Source organism: Motacilla alba, chromosome Z (genome assembly GCF_015832195.1).
Source record: "Motacilla alba alba isolate MOTALB_02 chromosome Z, Motacilla_alba_V1.0_pri, whole genome shotgun sequence".
NCBI classification, from domain to species: Eukaryota; Metazoa; Chordata; class Aves; order Passeriformes; family Motacillidae; genus Motacilla; species Motacilla alba.
In genome coordinates, this window is record NC_052046.1 from 36897474 (window position 1) to 36916679 (window position 19206).

Below are 19206 nucleotides of genomic sequence, written 5' to 3' on the forward strand. Positions count from 1 at the left end.
CTGGAGACCAAACAACAGCTCACCTCTAAGCATATTCATGCAAAGATGTAGGAATGATGTTTCAAAAAGGAAAGAAAGGTCAGTCACCTTTTTCAAAACCTTAACCCAGTCCAGCTCAGGACAGTCTGTTTTCCTGATGAGTCGCTTTAAGAAACACCATATGGGCAGCCAGCTTGCCTGAAGAATATTGCATTAGCTGTAGAGACATATATATGATACTGACATTTTCCCTGACACAAAAATTTCCAAACAAAGTAATTGTCACTTGTTAGTATATATTTGTGGCTCAAAATCAGACCTCACTGTGATCAGACAGGAGAGGGGTCTGGAAGGCAGTAGCAGCTGGACTAGCTCAAATCAGGCACATTTTTGAGTAACTCCCTCGAACTAAGGAGTGTTTACATATTTTGAAAAGCAGGATTGCAAAGAGACACTTGAGGACAAGAAGAATGTACAAACTTAAAAATCTGTGGCAGAATAAGCAGCAAAATATCCAGATATCATGAACTCTGGAAAAACAGAGAAATAGAGAAACCCCAACCTTTATCAGTGATCCTTGAAGCATCCTTCAATCTTTTGAGTGGTAAAACACCATTTATATGAAAACAGCTTAATTTTGTGCTCAGTGTGGGTGGTAAATGGGAAGGCTTCTACGTGTTTCAGTTGGCCTTTTGATCTCTTATTAAACTAGATACACCTAAAACAACAAAGTTTTGCATCAGAAACAAAAAAAAGTAATGCCATAGAAGGGGCATTATTCTTTCCTTTTGAACAAAAGCAACAACCAAGGATTCTTTCCTGAACTTGCCAGAAAGTCTTTGAAAGGGTTATAAACCAGATTCTGCACAGAAGGTAGGGGAGTATCTTCTGCATTGTCTCTTCCTTCCCACAATTTTTCACTTCCTTTTTCTGTATACATTGTATTTATTTATTTCCCATTGAATCATAGAATGATTTTGGTTATAAAAGATCTTTAAGACCATTGACTGTAACCATTAGCCTATCACTGTAAGGCCCAGCAGCAATCCTTACTGGGCACTGTTCCTAAGTGCCACATCTGCACATCTTTTAAATATCTCCAGGGACAGTGACACCCTTCAGGCATAGATAAAGATATTAAACCAAACTGGCTCCAAAACTGGGCCCTGGGGAACACCACTTGTGACAGGCTGCCTACTGAACTCCATTTCCACCTTGTCCTCCAGGGAATTACAAAGGAACTGCATCTGTGGTGTAAAACACCTAGCTGTGTTGTCACAAAGATGGTTTAGGCTTTCTGGAGGAGGCACAGAGAAAGGCAACACAAATAAGGAACTTTCTGGAAAGACTCTGAGGGGTGGATAAGAATTTTCAGCAGGAGGCTGGGCATGCAAGGACTAGAGGAGGGAGAAGCAGATCTGTAACCATGTGAAGTCTAAGCAGCTAAGGGGAGAAAGGCTTTGATTGACATGAAAGAGGCTGACTTGCATTTGCTCCTGCTGGGTCCAGCTCACGAGAGGCAGTGCTGCCAACCCAGACACACCTATCCTGAAGGGGCACAAAAAGACACAAAGCAGGAAGGGAGTGTTGGCCCAGGGGATGCAGGCTCTGGGCACTGTGACTTCAAATGTGCTGGCTCTCTGCTCTCAGAGCTCTAGCTCTGTGAGTCTCCTGCTGCACGCTGAGGCTGAGAGCTGCAGCACTGCACGTGTTGTGTATTTAATGTTAACAGATCGCCATATAAACAGTCTGGCTTTCCCAGCAAATGGTGATCCAGGGCTCAAGCAGAAAATCCCAGAGGTATTGCAGTGCATTTTCATGAGACGTGATTTATTTTGCAATTGTATGTTTTGGCTTTCTGCTCATTATGTCCAGTAATCAAGCTGTATGGGGCTGCTTTACATTACGCACGCGATGCCATGGAAAGCCCAGCACCAAGGCATTAGTCATGAATCACCAGGATCTGGGGAGATGAAAAAACTTGAACTCTTCTCATTTTTTATTTTTGTACTTAATAATGCTTAGAATGATTAGGAACACCAACTTCTTTTTCTGTCGTTTTGCTGAAGCAGACACTTGGCTTCCATCAGTGTGTAAGTGATTGGCTTTTCTAACAAAAGGCAGGGGGCTAATGAACCCTTTGCATAAGTCCTCTTTTCTTCAAAATGTGAAATAGGATTTAGCAGAAAAATACAGTCATAAAAACTTATACTCAAACAGTACTGAAAAAAATAATTTTATTTCACTTCTGCCCTTTTCCTATGGCTACACAGTTCTATGTGTAGACACATCCATTTCTATATATAAGCCAACCAGATTTGGTTTAGTTAACCTTCTGTGGTTAAATCCAAACTGGGGACACATTGTAGGAGATACATGTCCATGCACAAGAAAAAAAGCAAGGAAGATGAAGAGCAAAAGGAAAAGGAAGAAAGCAGAGGGAGGAAGGAAGGAATAGGAAGAAGGAAAAGAAGCAGTAAGTTTGTTTTCTCTGCGCAGGAAATGTTTTCTCTATAGTAACAAGATGAGGTCTGAGGTTAAATGCTGCAAATGTGAACTTCAAAGAAAGGAAGGTGGGTATATAAGAATCACAGAGTGGATTAAGTGATTTACTGGAAATAACCTGTCCCTTTGCTGCCCATGTTTTAGCTCTGTGCTATCTCCTGGAAGAGAAAAGCCTGTGCCTTGATACAGTTTTTGGTAAATTCCTCTCCACATTCAAAAATACCAGCTCTCCCGAAAAAGGGTATTTCTTTCACGCTCCGTATTACACATGCCAAATACTTTATTGTACTAGATACAACCTCTAAACATTTACAGTAAGTGCACTTAGTAACAAAATTGTTTGCCAAAGCTCATTGGCTCTCTCAATACTTTTGAATTACAAACACGGCTTTATTTAAACAGGAAAAATTAACAGATTCCTGAGTCTCCCACATACACTTCTGGTTATCAGAATTTTATCACAGGCAAAAGGGAACATTTCATGGAGGCTCTTGATAAAATGTTGGCAGCTATCAGTGTGTTGGATTTCTATGTACCGCAGAAGACAGCAGCATAGTTTAATATCCATGTGCTCTGTGTTTTTCTTGTGGCTTTTTTAGTTTGTTTTGTGAGGTTTTTGTTGTAATTGTTTTGTTTTAGCTGTTTTGTTTTCTTTAAATATCAACCTCTTTTTTGTCTTCTTGATAGATTTAGAAAAGAGGAGCTGGGTCAATAGCTTCTTAGAAAATCCTCTAAGAGAGGAAAATTGAAGGAAAGATAAGGGCACATTTTCTTAAGGAGCTGTGGCTGGACAGGTGTAGATGTCAGTTAAGCTAACTCTCTATTGGAAGTGGCCTTTCCAATCAAATGGAAAAGCCAAGCAATTTGTCTGAACAAATGTGATTGCAGTTGCAAATCCCCTCCTTACAGACATCAGTGTATAGCACAGACTTATGCCTCACAGCACGAACTGGTTTGAAAGGACACAACAGGTACACTCGCAATAACACGAAAGCCCTTACCAGGACCAGAAAAAGGAAAAGCCTGTATTTACCTCTGCAGCAAGTGGAAAAAATTAGCCAGTTTGCTAAGACTGACCTCTGCCAGCTACATCCAGTCTCAAAGTCAAAAGAGACCCAGAACAATGACAGGGATGCCAGGGATGGGGTCATGCCTCTGCACGAGGTGGGGACAATGCCCTAGAGAAACGCCTTTGCCTACCCTGCTTTGCATCACCTTGATTCACACAGACTGAAAGACAGACCAGGAGTGTTTGCATCAAAGCTTCTCCATCTGCTGCTGTTCTTTTTAATCCTATCTTTTAGAGTAATCGGCATGGTGGGTTTTTATTTCTTTTACAGAAAAATCTGCTTGTTTTTTGGATATCCACTGCAGACAGATCTGGCTGCAGCAGTGTCACAGACAGAAACCCTAGATGGCTTTACAGTAGTTAAGTATGGTATTTGGTAGCACACTTCTGGAGCAACATGAAGGTCAGAAAAAGCTACAAAACCTGCTTCAGAAGCAGAGCCCACTTCAGTTTCCCCTGACACACTGCTCCTGGGACCCAGACTGGCCATGGTTAAAGCCCTGCCCACCACACCAGTACAGACCAAAAGATAGTCCATGGAGTGACCTGAAAAGTTTAATTTAAGTGCAATCCCATACTGGGACAAATTTATGTTGATATTCAGAAGTTACTCAGCAGAAGAAGGAGAACTAAAACACTGGACATAAGACATGTCCTTTCCTCTTTGACATCCAAGTTACTCAGGCTTAGTTTGCCCCATGAAGATAGTAGGCCTGCCCTTTCCTTTTCCCCAAGTGCCTACTCCAAGCCTTTGTTGCCTAATTGTTTAAATGCTGCTACAGCTGTGACTGTGGCAAAGGCAGAGTTAAAAAAACCAATGTGGCAACTATTAAAAAAAACTCCATTACTGGTGCACTATGGACAGAAAGGTATGCTTAATTTTAGGAATCAGTGAAAAAGCCTTTTTTTGGTCTGCCCTCTCTTCTATCTGCCCAGCTTTTAGTATCTCAGTCAGAAGCCAGCCTGAAGCTGCCAAGGGATCCCAGAAAACTCAGAACAAAAAAAAAAAAGGTGCTGACAAGAAAATCAATGTGTCAAACATACATAGAATATATTTTCAATCTTTCATAAAAAAAGTTGTGCTTTTTCTGACCAATGGGATACCTAGCTTCTGTATATATCACAGCAACAGAATTAAAATTCAAAGGCCATCTTTTAAATTAGTTTTCAGATTTATACCCCCACTGAAAATACATGAAGTAGAAAAACACATTTTCCTTGATCTGCAAATGATATTCCTTTTAATACACAACTTCCCACCACTACAATTGCTGACACAAACACCATTACATTTGAACTTCAAGAGGATTTACTTGGACCAGAGGCAATCAGCAACAAAAGAATTTTAATGACTGTGGGAGGATCGTTTGGTATTTTAAGAAGTCTTCTAAAATCTTTTGAAGAATTTGAGATAAGTAAAAATAAGTGGGGCAATCTTTTTTGCTAAGTACTTTGCACCATGTTTTCACATAGCAGAAGTGAGTTCTACAACTGCACAATGAGGCTGGAAAATCGGCATAGAAGAGCAAAACTTAAAAAAATTCTGAGATGACAACAAATGGCTGGGAACCATTCTAAGGAACACAGCAAATGAATCCTTCTATCCCAGGCTCTGGTTTTTATTCTCTTTGCTCACTGGAGCTTTAATTTCATTAGCTTGCAAAGAACTACTCAATTCACAGATCAGATTTCTTAAGAATATAGGAACAACATGTCAACAACACAAAGCACTAATCAAATTGTTATACTGCAGCCATATGCTCAGTGAGCTCCTCTAACAGAATTGTACAAGCAATATTCCTCCTACCGCATTTGATCTGAAACACTGCACTTCATCTTTTAGAAGAAAAGCCACCTGTTGTCAGACATGCTCCTGGATTAATATACCTGACAACTGAAATTTAACCACTCCTAAGAGTTCAAAAGGTTCACCTTCTTGAGTTGTTGAGTGCCTCCTTGGGTTGAACTATGTACCTGGACATCAACTACCCTCTGTCACAATCACAGTGACGACAGAAAACCTCCTTGGGCATCTGTCTTCACAAGAGGCCTTTGGACCCACCCATGTTCAAACAAGCACACCACTCCTGTTTGCAAGTTATTCAGCCATGGCTTCTCAAAACCCGCCAGACTTCCAGCAGGTTAAACTAGGGTGAATGACTTGCTGCTATTTTGTAACATCATCCTCCCCCCTTTCCAGATGAGATTCAATAAAAGCATGCAAATAGCAGTGAAAAGAACACAAGGAAAGGGCAACCCCCCCAGTTCAAAAACCCCCAAACCCTAGCCTAAAGTGTCTACAATCTTCTACTTTTGTGGGGATGTTAGGGATAGGAAAAAGTACTCTTGCTGGATCCAAGGAAGAAAGGAACTCCAAGCACTCTTGAGAAAAAGAAATTCTTTTTCACTCAGATATCCTCTGTCTTTGGAGGCAATCTTACCCTCTCCTTTCTTCTGCTTAGCTGCACTAGTTCAAGTATCAAGCAGGCACTAAGGAAAAAGTATGACTGCATTAGCAAGCAGATGCTTTTAAAAGAAAAAGTTCATACAGCCTGTTCTTCTGTTTCTCAGTACAGTTCTGCGAATAAAACCAAATCAACCAGTACATTCACTTGCTCTCAAATACAGTCAGAAAAAAGACCGGTTGTGTTCAAAGCAAGTGGATATATTCAAAACCTTGGTCAACTGGCAGACAATGTAATGTTTTTTCTCTCTGCCTACTCCACTTTCCACAGTGTCTACACAAAACTAGCTTGACAGTTCAGGTAGATTTCAGTTGTACTGAAAGCAGTGTCATAACTCTCACTTCATTCAGTGGAAGCAGGATTTTTCTCTTCCCTCTCTCAGTAAGGAACTGCCTATTGCAATCAATTTTTTGCTTGGAAGCATAAAATCCAAGCATCTCCTCAAAGCAAGAGATAGTGAAAACACTGGATTTTGCTGAACTGACCCTCCACTCTCCATTTTTTCCCTGCCCGAATGGGAGAATATCATCCCTTAAGTTACATTCCAGTATGGTACAATGAAGGCTATATATCTCTGGGGTTTTTTGTTTTGTTTTGTGGGGTTATTTTTTTTGTGAGTGTGGGGTTTTTTTTGTTTGTTTTTTTCCCCTTTTTCTGTCTTGTTTGTTTTTTTCTTTTTGTTATAGAGACAAATTACAATGACGAGAACAGTGCCAGGAATTTACTGTTGATATATTTTACATTGTTAGAATAACACACAGTTTCCTGGAAAGAGGTCCCAAATTTTTTATCAGCAAGATCCCACTTTTGCACACATGTACCCCTCTTGATGAGTTTTGTTTACTATCAGTGATTCTTCGTAACTGATATTCACATGAGTGACATTTCTCTTCAAAATAGTCTCATATGAAAAAAACACCTGTTAGCTTAGGTATTTATAACAGTGTACATGTGTGGCTATTATCTGTAATATGGTCCAGTCATTTGGAATGGATGACTATCTCGTAAAGTGTCGGCTTTACAAAATAAAATTGTGCCTTGGCTCTTAGTAGCCCACTGCTTTTGAAATGAAGGAAGCATCATTTGAATGGTACCCTACAAATACTTCTCAGTCCAAAAATACAGAAGGTGTTTTGTTCTCAATTACAAGAAAGGTTCCATAAAAACATACCTTTTCTTTTTCGCCATTAAAAATGCGTATGCTTTTTGCCATGAACAAGAAAAGCATTCCAAGAATATGCCATAAATACAATTTTTGCAATTTACCAACCTGACTGTAGCCCTTTAAGAGCCTTAGGGATGTGTCCTACTTTAAGAACTTATCCACAAAAAACCTAGTACCCCTCACATGTTACAAATTTCATACTGTACTTCAAAGAAGAACCTTATATACATTGTGACTAAAGTACTGTTTATTTCATAATCTAAACAAACACTGGAATACAGTCTATGTTTTTCTACTTTCCAGCAGACTTTACAAAGAGATTTTTTCATAATTAAAACAATCTGCATACACACAGAACATGCATTCTCTAACACCAGTAATGAAGCTAAGAGGAGTCAGTTTCCCTCATCTTCCTGTTGCCTGTGTTAGAAAAAAAATACTTTTCTTTTTACTGTAGTTATGACAGTGTGGCTAAGGATACAAAGACTAGAGCACAGTTTTACTCCCTGCACAGAAAATGTTCATCACAAGCATGCTGATGGTGATACATATTACATGTCTATTAAATGATAGGCATATTTTTATCCCCTTTACTCCCTTTTTAAAAATACTAAGTGGCTACATGTAAATGCAGTGAAGCAGGTATAAGCTTAATTAATCAGAGTTGATTCAGACTGGCACCAAGATGCAGCAAAGTCCAACAAAGTCTCAGCAAGGCTTTCTGTGGGTTATTGATGGCCTCTTCTGCAAAGCAACTACTTTCTACTTTCTCAAAGTAGAAATCAAAGGCTTCGCAGCATGGCCAATCCTGTCGATAGGGCGGTCTGCGCTGGTATGTCAGGCCCCCTGGAAAAGATGCACTTGTAGTCCATTAGTGTTTGAGAAAATGTGAGTGGGTTACCTTCCCCGGGGCTGCGCACCTGACCCCACCCGCAGCGTTGCCTTCTGTTCTTTGTTGGTCACGTGGCTGGCTGTGGTGTCACACCACGGAGTGGTCGTTGCTGTGGACGCCAGCCAGGATGGTGTGGTTGAGGGAGGAGGCTGACCGATCCGAGCCTTCGGTGGGGCCGTTGGTGCTCTCACTGCGCTGGCAGCACAGGATCTGCTTGAATGTCGCACTCATTTCCTTGTCCCGGTAGGAGTAGATGATGGGGTTCATGGCAGAGTTGAACTCTGCCAGGAGTAGGAAGAATTTTTCATAGGCCAGGACATTGCACTGGGGACAGCAAACATCAAGGAGCAGCAAGACTAATCCTGGGGTCCAGCAGATTATGAAAGCCCCTAGAAAGAATGGACAAAACACAAAGTCTACAAATATACTAATACACCATTGCTTGTCAAAACACCACAAGAACCATTCAGACAGAGCAGCAATGGTTAATTTTCTCTTTCAGGAGCATTGTTCCCACACTCTCTTTTCACTGACCCAATGAGAGGGATGCCTTTCAAAGATCTGTAAATGATTATGGGCAGCACATCAAAAGAGCAAGACACACCCCCAAGCCCCAGCCCCAGCCTCCCACCATCTGAAACTCTGCTTGGCAAATACATTTACATTTAAAGTTGATAATGAGGAACATTTTTTCCCTTCAGCTAGAGACCCCTGACTAATCAATCTCTTGATCAGAAGAAACAATACTGCAATTTACTTCTCAAACTAATAACAACAAAGGAAACCTTTCTGTGAGTGCTGTGGCTGAAGCATCAGTAATAGAAAAAGAGTGGTGCAGGCAGCAGCAGCAATTCTCAAGGAAAAGAAAGCCTGGGTCTTGTTAATCCATTTCAGCCCCATTATGTAATGGAAAGTCCTAAACACACATCCTTCTTGCACTGAAATGCCGTCCTTCAACAGATCTACTTCTTTTCTTAGGGCTCTATTCAATCAAAATTCAGAGGCTCATCAGGCTTCAATAGTGTCAAAGCCACAGAGTCTTACACCGATTAAAATGCTTCCCCCTTCCTTTCTCTGTTTTCCAAAGCTTTGAGATGAACAAAGCCCAGAACAAAATTCAGGGCTCAATGCAGAAATTAAATCAAATGCTTTGTACTTTATTGGAAGTACTGAATTAAAGGAAGATTGTAACTCCTTGCAGGAGTTATAGGAGGTTAGAGAGGCTTTAAATATAAGCTCTGCTGGGGAAACCCTTACACACCAATCATGTCAGAACAAAGACAGGACTCCTGAAATTTTCCAGGCTGCTTTACTGAGGTGGAAACCAAAGTCTTATCAACACCAGGATTAGCACAGGCAGCAGCAATAAGGACTTCCCAGCACTATGCTGAGAGCGCTGTTTTCAAACTGGTTCTCCTGTCACTGTGGTATTTACTTGTTTACATACTGCTCTCGTTTTTATTACAGTTACGATCTCTTGCAGTACTAGCACCTAAGTCAGTTCTCACACCAGGCAGACTTTGTCATGCCTGCCAAGAAGATGCCAGCCATCTCCAGCTTGGGCAGTGACAACTGTAAACTGTCTGTGTAGTTTGGACAGCAAACCTACACAGATCAAACAGAAGATTTTCCAAAGGGGTTTGCAAGCCTACAATATATGCCAGGTGACAAGACACTAGTTACCAACCAGGAAACCACACACACAGGCTTTTTACACACCAAAAGCATCCCTAAACTGAGTTTGCTTGCAACTAATGGTGCCACTCAATGCCTATCGCTTTGCTGACCAACAAAGCTCACCAATGGAAAGAAGCTGGGAGATGAATTGCCAGCTGCCCAGTCAGAGCATCAAGCTCTTTCACCAAATGACTTTGTTAGGGTCTCTAGGAGCAATTTGACAGCATGGGGATGAAAATTTCCCACGCTGAGGTGGCATCAAACACATGAACCCACTTCATAGCTTTTGTCTTTTTGCAGCTCTTTTGGATTCCAGTAGTCCTAGAAAACAGTACTTGAAACCCATGCAAAGGACTACAGGCTTTTGTCCCCTCCTTGTACCTGTTGCCATATGAGTGGAAAACTGCATCTCTTTATTTGCAGTATTGTCCATGCTGATAGAATCTGCCCCCTGCATAGAAAAGCTCTGCTGAGCTGTTTTTTTGCAGAAGCAAAGTCATTAATTCAAAGTCAACCACTCACTGTTGAAATTGTGCATGTTGTGTTCAGCCTCCCAGCTAGAAAGGCAGCAGTGGACTTTGTTCTAGCTTAAGCATGTATTTTCTTCACTACAAGCTGCCTTGGGAGAACAAGATCAGAGATGGGAACACTGCAAGTCATGGGATTTACAGTGAAGGACAAAAGACAATGACAGCATCCTCACCAGGCCTGTAGCAGAAAAGTCCGATGTGGAAACAATGGAGCTAGCAGGAAAGCTCTCATAGCATTGTTAAAAGTTGCAATTGAAGGCTTCCAATTATTATTTTTTTTAATCTGTTGCTAAGGAACAACAGAACATTCTGTTAGCATAATTTTTGATATGTCAGAAACAGCAAGAAGAAAAAGCTCTATGGTGAGGCAGATAGGAATTAGCTCCTGACAACACCATAAAGTCATCCACAAAAACCCCCAAGCAGCCCACTGCACTGAACACTTGTCTCAGATGGAGCTCCTGAGCCTCTCTGGGCTCCTCAGCATCTCAGACAAGTCTGATAACCGACGTGCTGAGGCCTGATCGGCTGCACTCAAGAAAAAGTGGACCGTGGTTGAGCAACCAACTAATTGCTCTGTGCAGCTCAAGCTACACTGAAAAATGATAAAAACAAAAGTTGCCTTCCCACCCAGCTCTGGAAGGAAGTCACCATTGTGCAAGTTGTCACCCTTCTGCTCCTAGCAAAACATTCCCCCATGCTAATGGCTCTGGCAGCTTATTAAGTGCATGTAAAGGGCGACACAAAAATGCCTCAGCTTTGCTCACTTTTTATTTAACTGTTGGTACACTGGAAAATACTGAGAAGCATCACTCAGGAAAGGATGTGTTTGAATTAGGTACAGAGGAAAACATAATTGTCAGGATCTTAATACTTCAGATTCAGGAAACTTCATCTGTTAAAGATGGACTTTTTCTACAAGAAAACAAGGATTGAATTTTTTTTTCCTCTTAGAATATTTGTTGAAGTAAGCTGGAAGTGACATTAAATTCTTCCCCTCCTAGAAATCTTGTTGTTGTGAATTGACTTCACCAAGAATGAAGATCTAAAAATACCACATTTAATAAAACAGAGACATCTAAAAGCTTCCTGATGCCATATACTGGAAAGCCTTAAGCATACACCAAAATATTGATGTTTTTCTGCTCAGAATCAGAACCGACAGCAGTCTAAAGTACAGTGTTAGTAATTTCCAGGTGCATCTTAACATTTTACAAACTTGGTCAAACCTAAATTACAATGACATACAAAGCAGATCTGTTGCATTCAATGACTTGAACCTTTGTGGATATGCCACAGTCATACCATGGCACTAGGAGAACCCAACGTACTTGAAAAAAAGTGCAGACTTTATGTCTTTGGGTGGCTGAAGAGCACTGCTCCCTGGACAGAGAGCACCTTGGGATATTACCTCCAGCCCTGGCAGTCCTTCAAAGGTGATGGCACTGCAAGAAGCTAAATGAGATCTTCAGTTGCAGCAGAAGGAACATTCCCATGGAGCATGGCCAAGGTCTGTCCTGTGGGTCAGGCCACAGAGGGCTGGGTGAAGAAGAAATGCCAATCAGGCTGAATGCCCATCAGGAGTGAATGGCTAGCCATTAGACAGAAAAGCTTGAGGGAACCAGAGAAATAGCACATCTTAAAAGGTTGAAGGATCCCTACAGAATGAGAAGCATGTTTTACAGCAGGAATGAGTTACAAAAAGCATTTATGACCTAATCTTATTTTCTGCTGAGGTGTGATACCTCTCGTCCCAATAAGAAATGAAACTCTGACTCCTTGTGCATTGTCTGTCTCGCAGAGCTGTGGTAGAAGCTCACTGGAAGCTTTCCAATATGCTTGATATGACTGCATCTCATCTGTCTTGAACCCTTGTCTGGTGCATCAGTGCAGATTATGTCTCCATGGTAGCTGGATGTTGGAAACCCTTGGGTAAACAAGACAAGGCCTCCATAGCAAGGTTTGATTCAAGAGACTAAAAACTATTGTAGGCAGTAGGCATATGAAACCAGCCATGATAAATCACACAAAAATGGGTGAGTGCAAGAACAAAAGAGAAAACAACTCCAAAAACCAGCAGCAGAAAAGAAATAAGCTACACAAGAATAAACACTGAGTGCTAGTCACTCATTACTAGGATACCAGACTGGTTGGCTACTCATGAAACTTCTTGTGTTAGCAGGCGAAGTGTTTCCTCAGCAGCACTCTTTTTTCATTTTGTCTTTTGCCTTGGAGAGCCTGTGTCTGTGTTTATTCTGTGAACATTTGTTTTCCTCTAACTCAAAAGAGCAAAATAAAAGAAGCACTTCTGCTTCTGCCAAGTCATACACTGCTGTCCTTCAGAGGCTCCAGAGAGATGTAGCTCTTGTCAATGCACACCTATTCTGAAACACCCTTCTTTGCCTTAACCATACTGTGTCCCTTTTATGTGCTCTCTTCTATTCATCTTGTGTGTTAACCCTGATATCTGGCATGGGTTCACACTCACCCTGCAAATTCCTCAGTCTACATGGAGAGGAAAAAAAAATTGAAAGGGCCTCTTTTAGGGGGTGAGAGAAGAAAAAAAAATCTCTCCTGTATGTGCAGTTTTTTAAAGATTACAGGAATAGGATAAGGAACTAGCATATCAAAACCAGAAAAGATCCATTCCAGTTCAACTGTAGGAACATTTATAATCTGCTGCTGTTGCCCTCCTACTCTTGTCCATCTGCTTTCCTCTCCAAATCCCCTCCTGCCCTCAGAGTGGTACTTGTGACAGGCAGCTGCATCCCCTCTTCCTCTGGGACAACGGTGACTGAGAGAGGAAAGGACATTGAACATCACTGCTATCACAGCTACCAACAGAAAGAAGAGTCCTTTTGCACTTGGTGCAGGCTAAATGCAACACTCTGGGAGAATGATTTGTTGTAATTAACAAAACCATAGCCAAAAAGGGCTGCAGAAGTGCCCGGCATTTTCCACATTCTGATATAATCCCATCCTCATCAGGGAAAGCCACTTGCTATGCTAGCTGAGGCGCAAGCTCATCAGCTATAACACAACTGCACTTCTTCATGCCCTAGCCATTTGTAAATTGCATCAATAGTCCTCCTTATTACACTGAGCATTGTCTTATGCATGGCATGAACAGAGATAAATATTGCAAGAAATAGTGCCTGTTTACAGCTATGTATTGTTTTCCCCTGACACAAACATGACAGCATGAAATCTAAAATGAATGAATGATTATAGATGCCAAAGATCATGAAGAGGATTTATCATGCTGTAAACATACAGAGTGTAGGAGCAATTCTTCTAATTCTAGTCTGACCTATTTTTTCCCAATTTTGACACAACACTATTACAATATATGCTCATAGTTCTATGTGAATGAAAACACTGTTTTTGGTTTTTGCATTTTCTGCTGGAAATAATTAACATAGGGGTAATGTTTGCTATAACCTATGGAATTTTCCTGTGAAGAAATAAAATGTGACTACCACATTTGGATTAGATTAATAGATTTAAATAATTGTGTGCTAAACTTGACAAATTCTGAAGAACTTTATATATGAAAGGCTTGCCTCTCCATCCACAGACTCCAAAAAACTTGAGGAGGATGACAGTGAGGGAAGATAATTGAAAAATACCCCAGGTGGGGGAGAGCTGCCTACAGGGCACAGGTAAAAATGGCCATGTTGAAAAAGGTGCTATCAGAACAGCTTCATTTATTCAAGGTGTCTTTATTTAAGGAAGCTGCATGAATTCTGAAAGAGTAAGAGATTCATAGCACACTCCTGCAGTTTTTGATTGATTGTAAAATGCTGCCTTCTCTGATGTGCCTCTGGGAGACTTTAACACTATGGATGCCTTTTTGTTTAAGCCAAACATGAATCTGGTGAGGCTGTGTGTGAAAGAAAGAGGAAATATCTCCAGAAAGAAAGATGGGATAGCAGTGTAAAACAGGAAATGAGAAACAATGCAAACATAAATAAAATCTACATTAATATTCATGTAATGCTATCTTACATATACTCCTCTAAGATGATTTGAAGCAAGAGGATGTGAGCACATAAGAGAGAATACAAAATTAGAGAGCATATGAAAGGAGCTGGGTGATACAAGCTACTATCTTGTCTTTCATCACACTATATATGCCCCATCCCTAGTCTCCCAGGAGCTGCGCAGCTCTAAATGTGCAAGTTATGGATAAAAACCAATCCTCAGCTTTATCAAATATCTTAACTCTGCATGAATTCTGTAACTGTCGGGTTTGCGAGATTTTTCAGTCTACTGTACCCATGGTTTGTAAAGAGATTTTAGAATAAACTGGTTATGCTAGTACTGCATCAGATTCCTGATATCCTACCTTTTCCACAGCTACATGCATGCGCACAATCCAACCCCTTGCTGAATCTTATTCTGGGAACTTCAGCTAGCAAGTTTGGCCAGACTTTGTACAAAATAATGGCTAGATTGTGTAGGAATAGAGAAATCACGTATTGCTCAAAAATGTGTTTCCTCTTCTCAGCAGGAATTCAGAATGTGTCTGCTTCAAACATCTGTCTTCACCTTTGAAGGTGCACAGAATTTTTTGGTTTTTAAGGCATGGCTATCTTTGTCAACAAACCATACCTTCTCTGAGGAATCCATCTGCTTCCATCTTCACACATTTGTCTGGTTTAAAACATGTTAATGACTTAACATGAAAGCAGCCTTGGGGCTCTGCCTGTGCTCTGGCTGGGCTGGGAGGAGCAGCAAGCCTTGACCCCAAAGAGTGAAGTCCTGTGTATGTTAGCATCACCTCTTTCTGGGCCTTAATATTTAGCATTTCACGTGTGTCTTTTCACCCATCCAATCCTCATCACCTTCTTTCATTTCAGAAAAAAGAAAGTAAAAAAATCTTTCTAGGGGGACACACCATCTTGACTACCAATGATATTTCTACTGGTACCTAGACTCCTTTGCTACAGGCTGGCCTCTGCTCTACCTGCTCTCTTCCAGTACTCACATCACCACATGGCCCATATTGAAAAACACATAAATATCTTGGTGAAATCTTTAGGTCAAAGCCTTTTTTTTTAAACCAGACACACTTTGGCATCCATACCTGCTACACAAAGGGTTAACTGAAAAAACATCTGACCTATTATGGTGTTACACAGGGAGCTGACAACAACCATTAGCCAATAATTCCATTGGCATCAGTAGCTGCATGACCACCATCTCTGAGCAGCATGGAGATACGCAGACACAAAATGCCTGTGGCGAGCAGGGCTGCATCTACAGTGATCATACCTTCCCTTATCTCAGGCTGAGCCAACATCTTTCATCTTCTCTTCCTGCTTCACTTTGCAAATCCAGACCAGAGGTGATGAAGAGCAGAGTCTCAGCCAGACTCCCAAGTGGCAGCTGTGGGAAACTTTGTGAGCTCACTCTCTGCAGTACCTTGTGCTTACTGCCCCAAGCGCTCACTGGCATGTGCTGGTGGCAGGGTACACTGATACTGGGATTCCCAGCTTTCCTTCTGGAGATCCTATCTGCTGCATGTCTTCCCACCAGGACACCACCAGGTGGTCCTTCCACAAAACCTGCCACCAGATGTGGATGTTTCCAATACCACATGGCCTCCAAGCACTTTGGTATCTCTGTAGCATCTAAAGCTTTGAAAGTGTGAAACAGCAAAAAGACATAAAATACTGGGGAGGACCAATAACAAAATAAAACTAACTGAAGAGAAAATGAAACTGGGCAGTAGCAAGCCACCAGAAGCGATCTGCCTATTTCATGGGTACTTGCTAAACTCTAGCCCAGGTTAACACTTGTAATTCCCCACCTGATGCTTGCAGTCTTGCAAATGAGTATACTGGTTTTTGGCCAGCTGGTCCAGCTGCCCTCAAGTATTCCACAGCTGACATCTCTGAAGGAGAACTTCAGTGCTAACGCAAATGGAGGAGACCAGGAGGGTTTCTCAATCGACATCTGCAAACCAAAGGTGCTTGAATAGTCCTCTCTTAGAACATACTTGTAATGGCTTTAAAGAACAACTTGAAAAGAGGAATGTGCAAAAACACATTCCAAAAATAAAAGCAAAAGCTTAATCCTGTTGCAATTTATCTGTATCCATTTGAATCCCTCAAAACAAGAAAAATGGAATTTGCTCCTGATCTAGTAACTGCAGGAGGGAGATGGTGCACTGCCCCCCTTCAAAGGGAGAAACAAAGGTTTTTATCTACAGAAAGGACTTTAGACAAAAACAGGAAGTCATTAAATGCCAGTGGTCAGAATTTCAACTGATTTCTAAATTCATAAAGATATGTGAAACTCATGTCTGAATAAAAGCTTGGCTGTTGCCAAAGCAATCTGATTATTTATCTCTGTGTAAAGACAAACAGTAGTCCTCATAGAGTTTCTCCGTTGCCAAATAACCTGACACACAGAGGAAATTTTGGTGTCTCTTTCAATTTTCTGGTGTTCTAGACAAGTCTTTATGCTCTAACTTGAAAACAAACACTACTACGGTCCCAAATAAGTGTTGGTAGCTTGGCTGCAAAATGAACACGTAAGCCCAGCTGATAAGATGCTCCTGGTACTGGTCCCCCTGGGTCTCAGGACAAAGAAAAGCAGGCAAGAGATGTCTAGGGAAAAGTAGAAGCAAGAATTTTAGAAGTCCAGAAAGACTTGGGTTGGAAGGGACCTTAAACATGTAGTTCTTACCCCCCACCATGAGAAGGGATAACACCCATTTCATCAGATTGCTCAGAGCCCTGTCGATGAACACTTCCAGTGATGGGACAATCACAATTTCTCTGGGCAACCTTTCCAGTGCCTCATCACCCTCATAGTAAAGAATTTCCTCCTAATTTCTAATCTTAATCTACTCCTTTTCCATTTGAAGCCATTCCCACTTGTTCTATCACTCCATGCCCTTGTAAAAAGACCCTCTTCAGTGGTTTTGAAGGCCCCTTTCTGGTACTGAGAGCTGCTATAAGTTCTTCCCAGACCCTTTTCTTCTTCAGGCTGAACAAGCTCAATGATCTCAGCCTCTGCTCCACGCTCTGATCATCTTGGCCCTTCTCTAAATTTGCTCTAATGGGTCAAATAAACAACCTTTAGCTGATACCCGGCAACCTGTTTACACCCTTGTCCAAACTCAGTTAGGATTCTCTTTAGGGGCCCTGACTGCTCATAGGAATGACTTGGGACTTCAGGTGGAGGCAGCAAGAGGACCCTGTGGGTCCTCTTGGTTAGGCTTTCAGGTCCCATATGTGAGGCAGCTGGAGGTCACCAGGTCTCCTGAAACATGAAAACGCTTCTGCAGAAGTGAAGGCTCACTGCAAGAGGTTGCGTGAGGCAAGGGCAGGACAGCTGGCACTCAACAAGCAGGGCTTGCAGTCTGGACTCTGCCTACTTCTGCAAGGTATGTTTAGTGTGCTTGGTACTTAGGTGTTTCGCTGCTTGTTTAGTAACTGCAGTTTCCAATCACAGAAAAATAATTCATGGCCATATTGAAAAAGCCCTGTTCTGCCCAATTTGTTCTACAGAAATCCATATAACTTCTGCGGTACTCTGCTACATCGATAGAATGCTACGCCCAAACAATACAGCATGTTTAGCAGATATCAAACAACTTTGCTATGTGAGATTGTTTAATTGTATTTTCCTTTGTTGTTAAGGACATTAAGTGTTACTGGTATTATGTTTGGATAAGCTCCAGTTGCAACACAAGATTCCAAATGAAGCCTGGGTGGATGCAATTTAATATGTAAAGGACTGCCTTGATTCTTACATAAGATTAAACTAATAATATTAGAAGAAAAATATTAGCCTCCGTCGGTTCCCTTAATAGGGATAAACTTGTTTTATTTAACATGCTAATACCAGACTCTGAGTAGGAAAAAGTGTTACCAAGTGTTACCAGCTCTACCTCAACTACAGAAAAACTATGTGTGTTTTTAATTTATATAGCCACACTAACATTAATCTGATTATAGCTACCTGGTTAAGCTGTGGTAGACATCCTTTGAGGGAACTGCATTAAGATCAGTCACACAAAGTGATTTTAAGAAGCAGAATCCATGCTGACAGCTGTGCCTCTCTGAGAAAATGAAGAGCACAAGCTCCAAAGTGAAGTGGGCAACAGGGTAAGCCCCTAAGGAAAAGGGAATGCCACTCTAGGATAAATAGGATAAATCTGCTCAGAAAAATCTGCCTACCTTTGGACAATTTAGAAAAGCCTTTCTAGTCCTCACCTGAATATAACCAATCAAACTACTGCTTTAAAGCAAAAGTAGCTTTGGACAGACTGCACATGAATGGCACTATTACCTGAGTTGCCTGCACACCTCACCACCCAAGCAGTGTTAAAGTAATTCAGACATTATTCAGGCTATCAGACCATCAGGGGGGCACCTACAAATGGCACTGCTAAAACAGAGAGGAGCAGACAGATGTGGCATTGCACATCACAGGAGAAGCACTGAGTAAAGAACCATCCGTGTTTTGATTGTGGTAAGTATATACTAACAGATTATTAAAAGGGTAAATTCTAGGTTTTGGCACTTAATTTTACATGTATCTGTTAAAAATTATCTAGATGAGGCTGGTATCTAGGGCAGAAAATACAGGTTTTGTTCTGCATTTCCACACTGCAAAGATGAGACACTGTTTAAAGGGATGCAGCTACCTTTTGGCTCTCACAGATTTCTCTGGATTCACCATTAGGATGCTTGCTGTCTTGCTGCATATAATTTCAATGTGGTAACAACAGTATTTTCTGTACTTCAAATGAGAAAATCAGTGAACAGGACTGAAAATGTTTCACTGTTGCTGATGGATTCCAGGGGCAGCTTCTCTGTAATTTTTTAATAATAATTTACCATATCAGAATCTAGATTGATTTGAAATTTTCAGACAAACACAGAAGAGAGCTCTAATAAAATCTA

General features: G+C 41.2%; 1 protein-coding gene across 5 annotated transcripts in view; it reads right to left on the bottom strand.

Annotated features, from left to right (window-relative positions):
• Positions 1-255: 255 nt before the first annotated feature.
• Positions 256-19206, bottom strand: part of LPAR1 (lysophosphatidic acid receptor 1) — a 74118-nt gene continuing 55167 nt past the window's right edge. For 4 of the 5 annotated variants that reach the window (XM_038123658.1, XM_038123659.1, XM_038123660.1 and 1 more), the window contains one exon: positions 256-8464. In XM_038123658.1, the coding sequence (XP_037979586.1) occupies positions 8163-8464 (302 nt within the window). In that variant the 3' untranslated portion in view covers positions 256-8162. Of the gene's footprint in view, positions 8465-11693; positions 11822-19206 lie in introns of all 5 variants that reach the window. The other variant, XR_005255182.1, reaches the window with a different exon arrangement.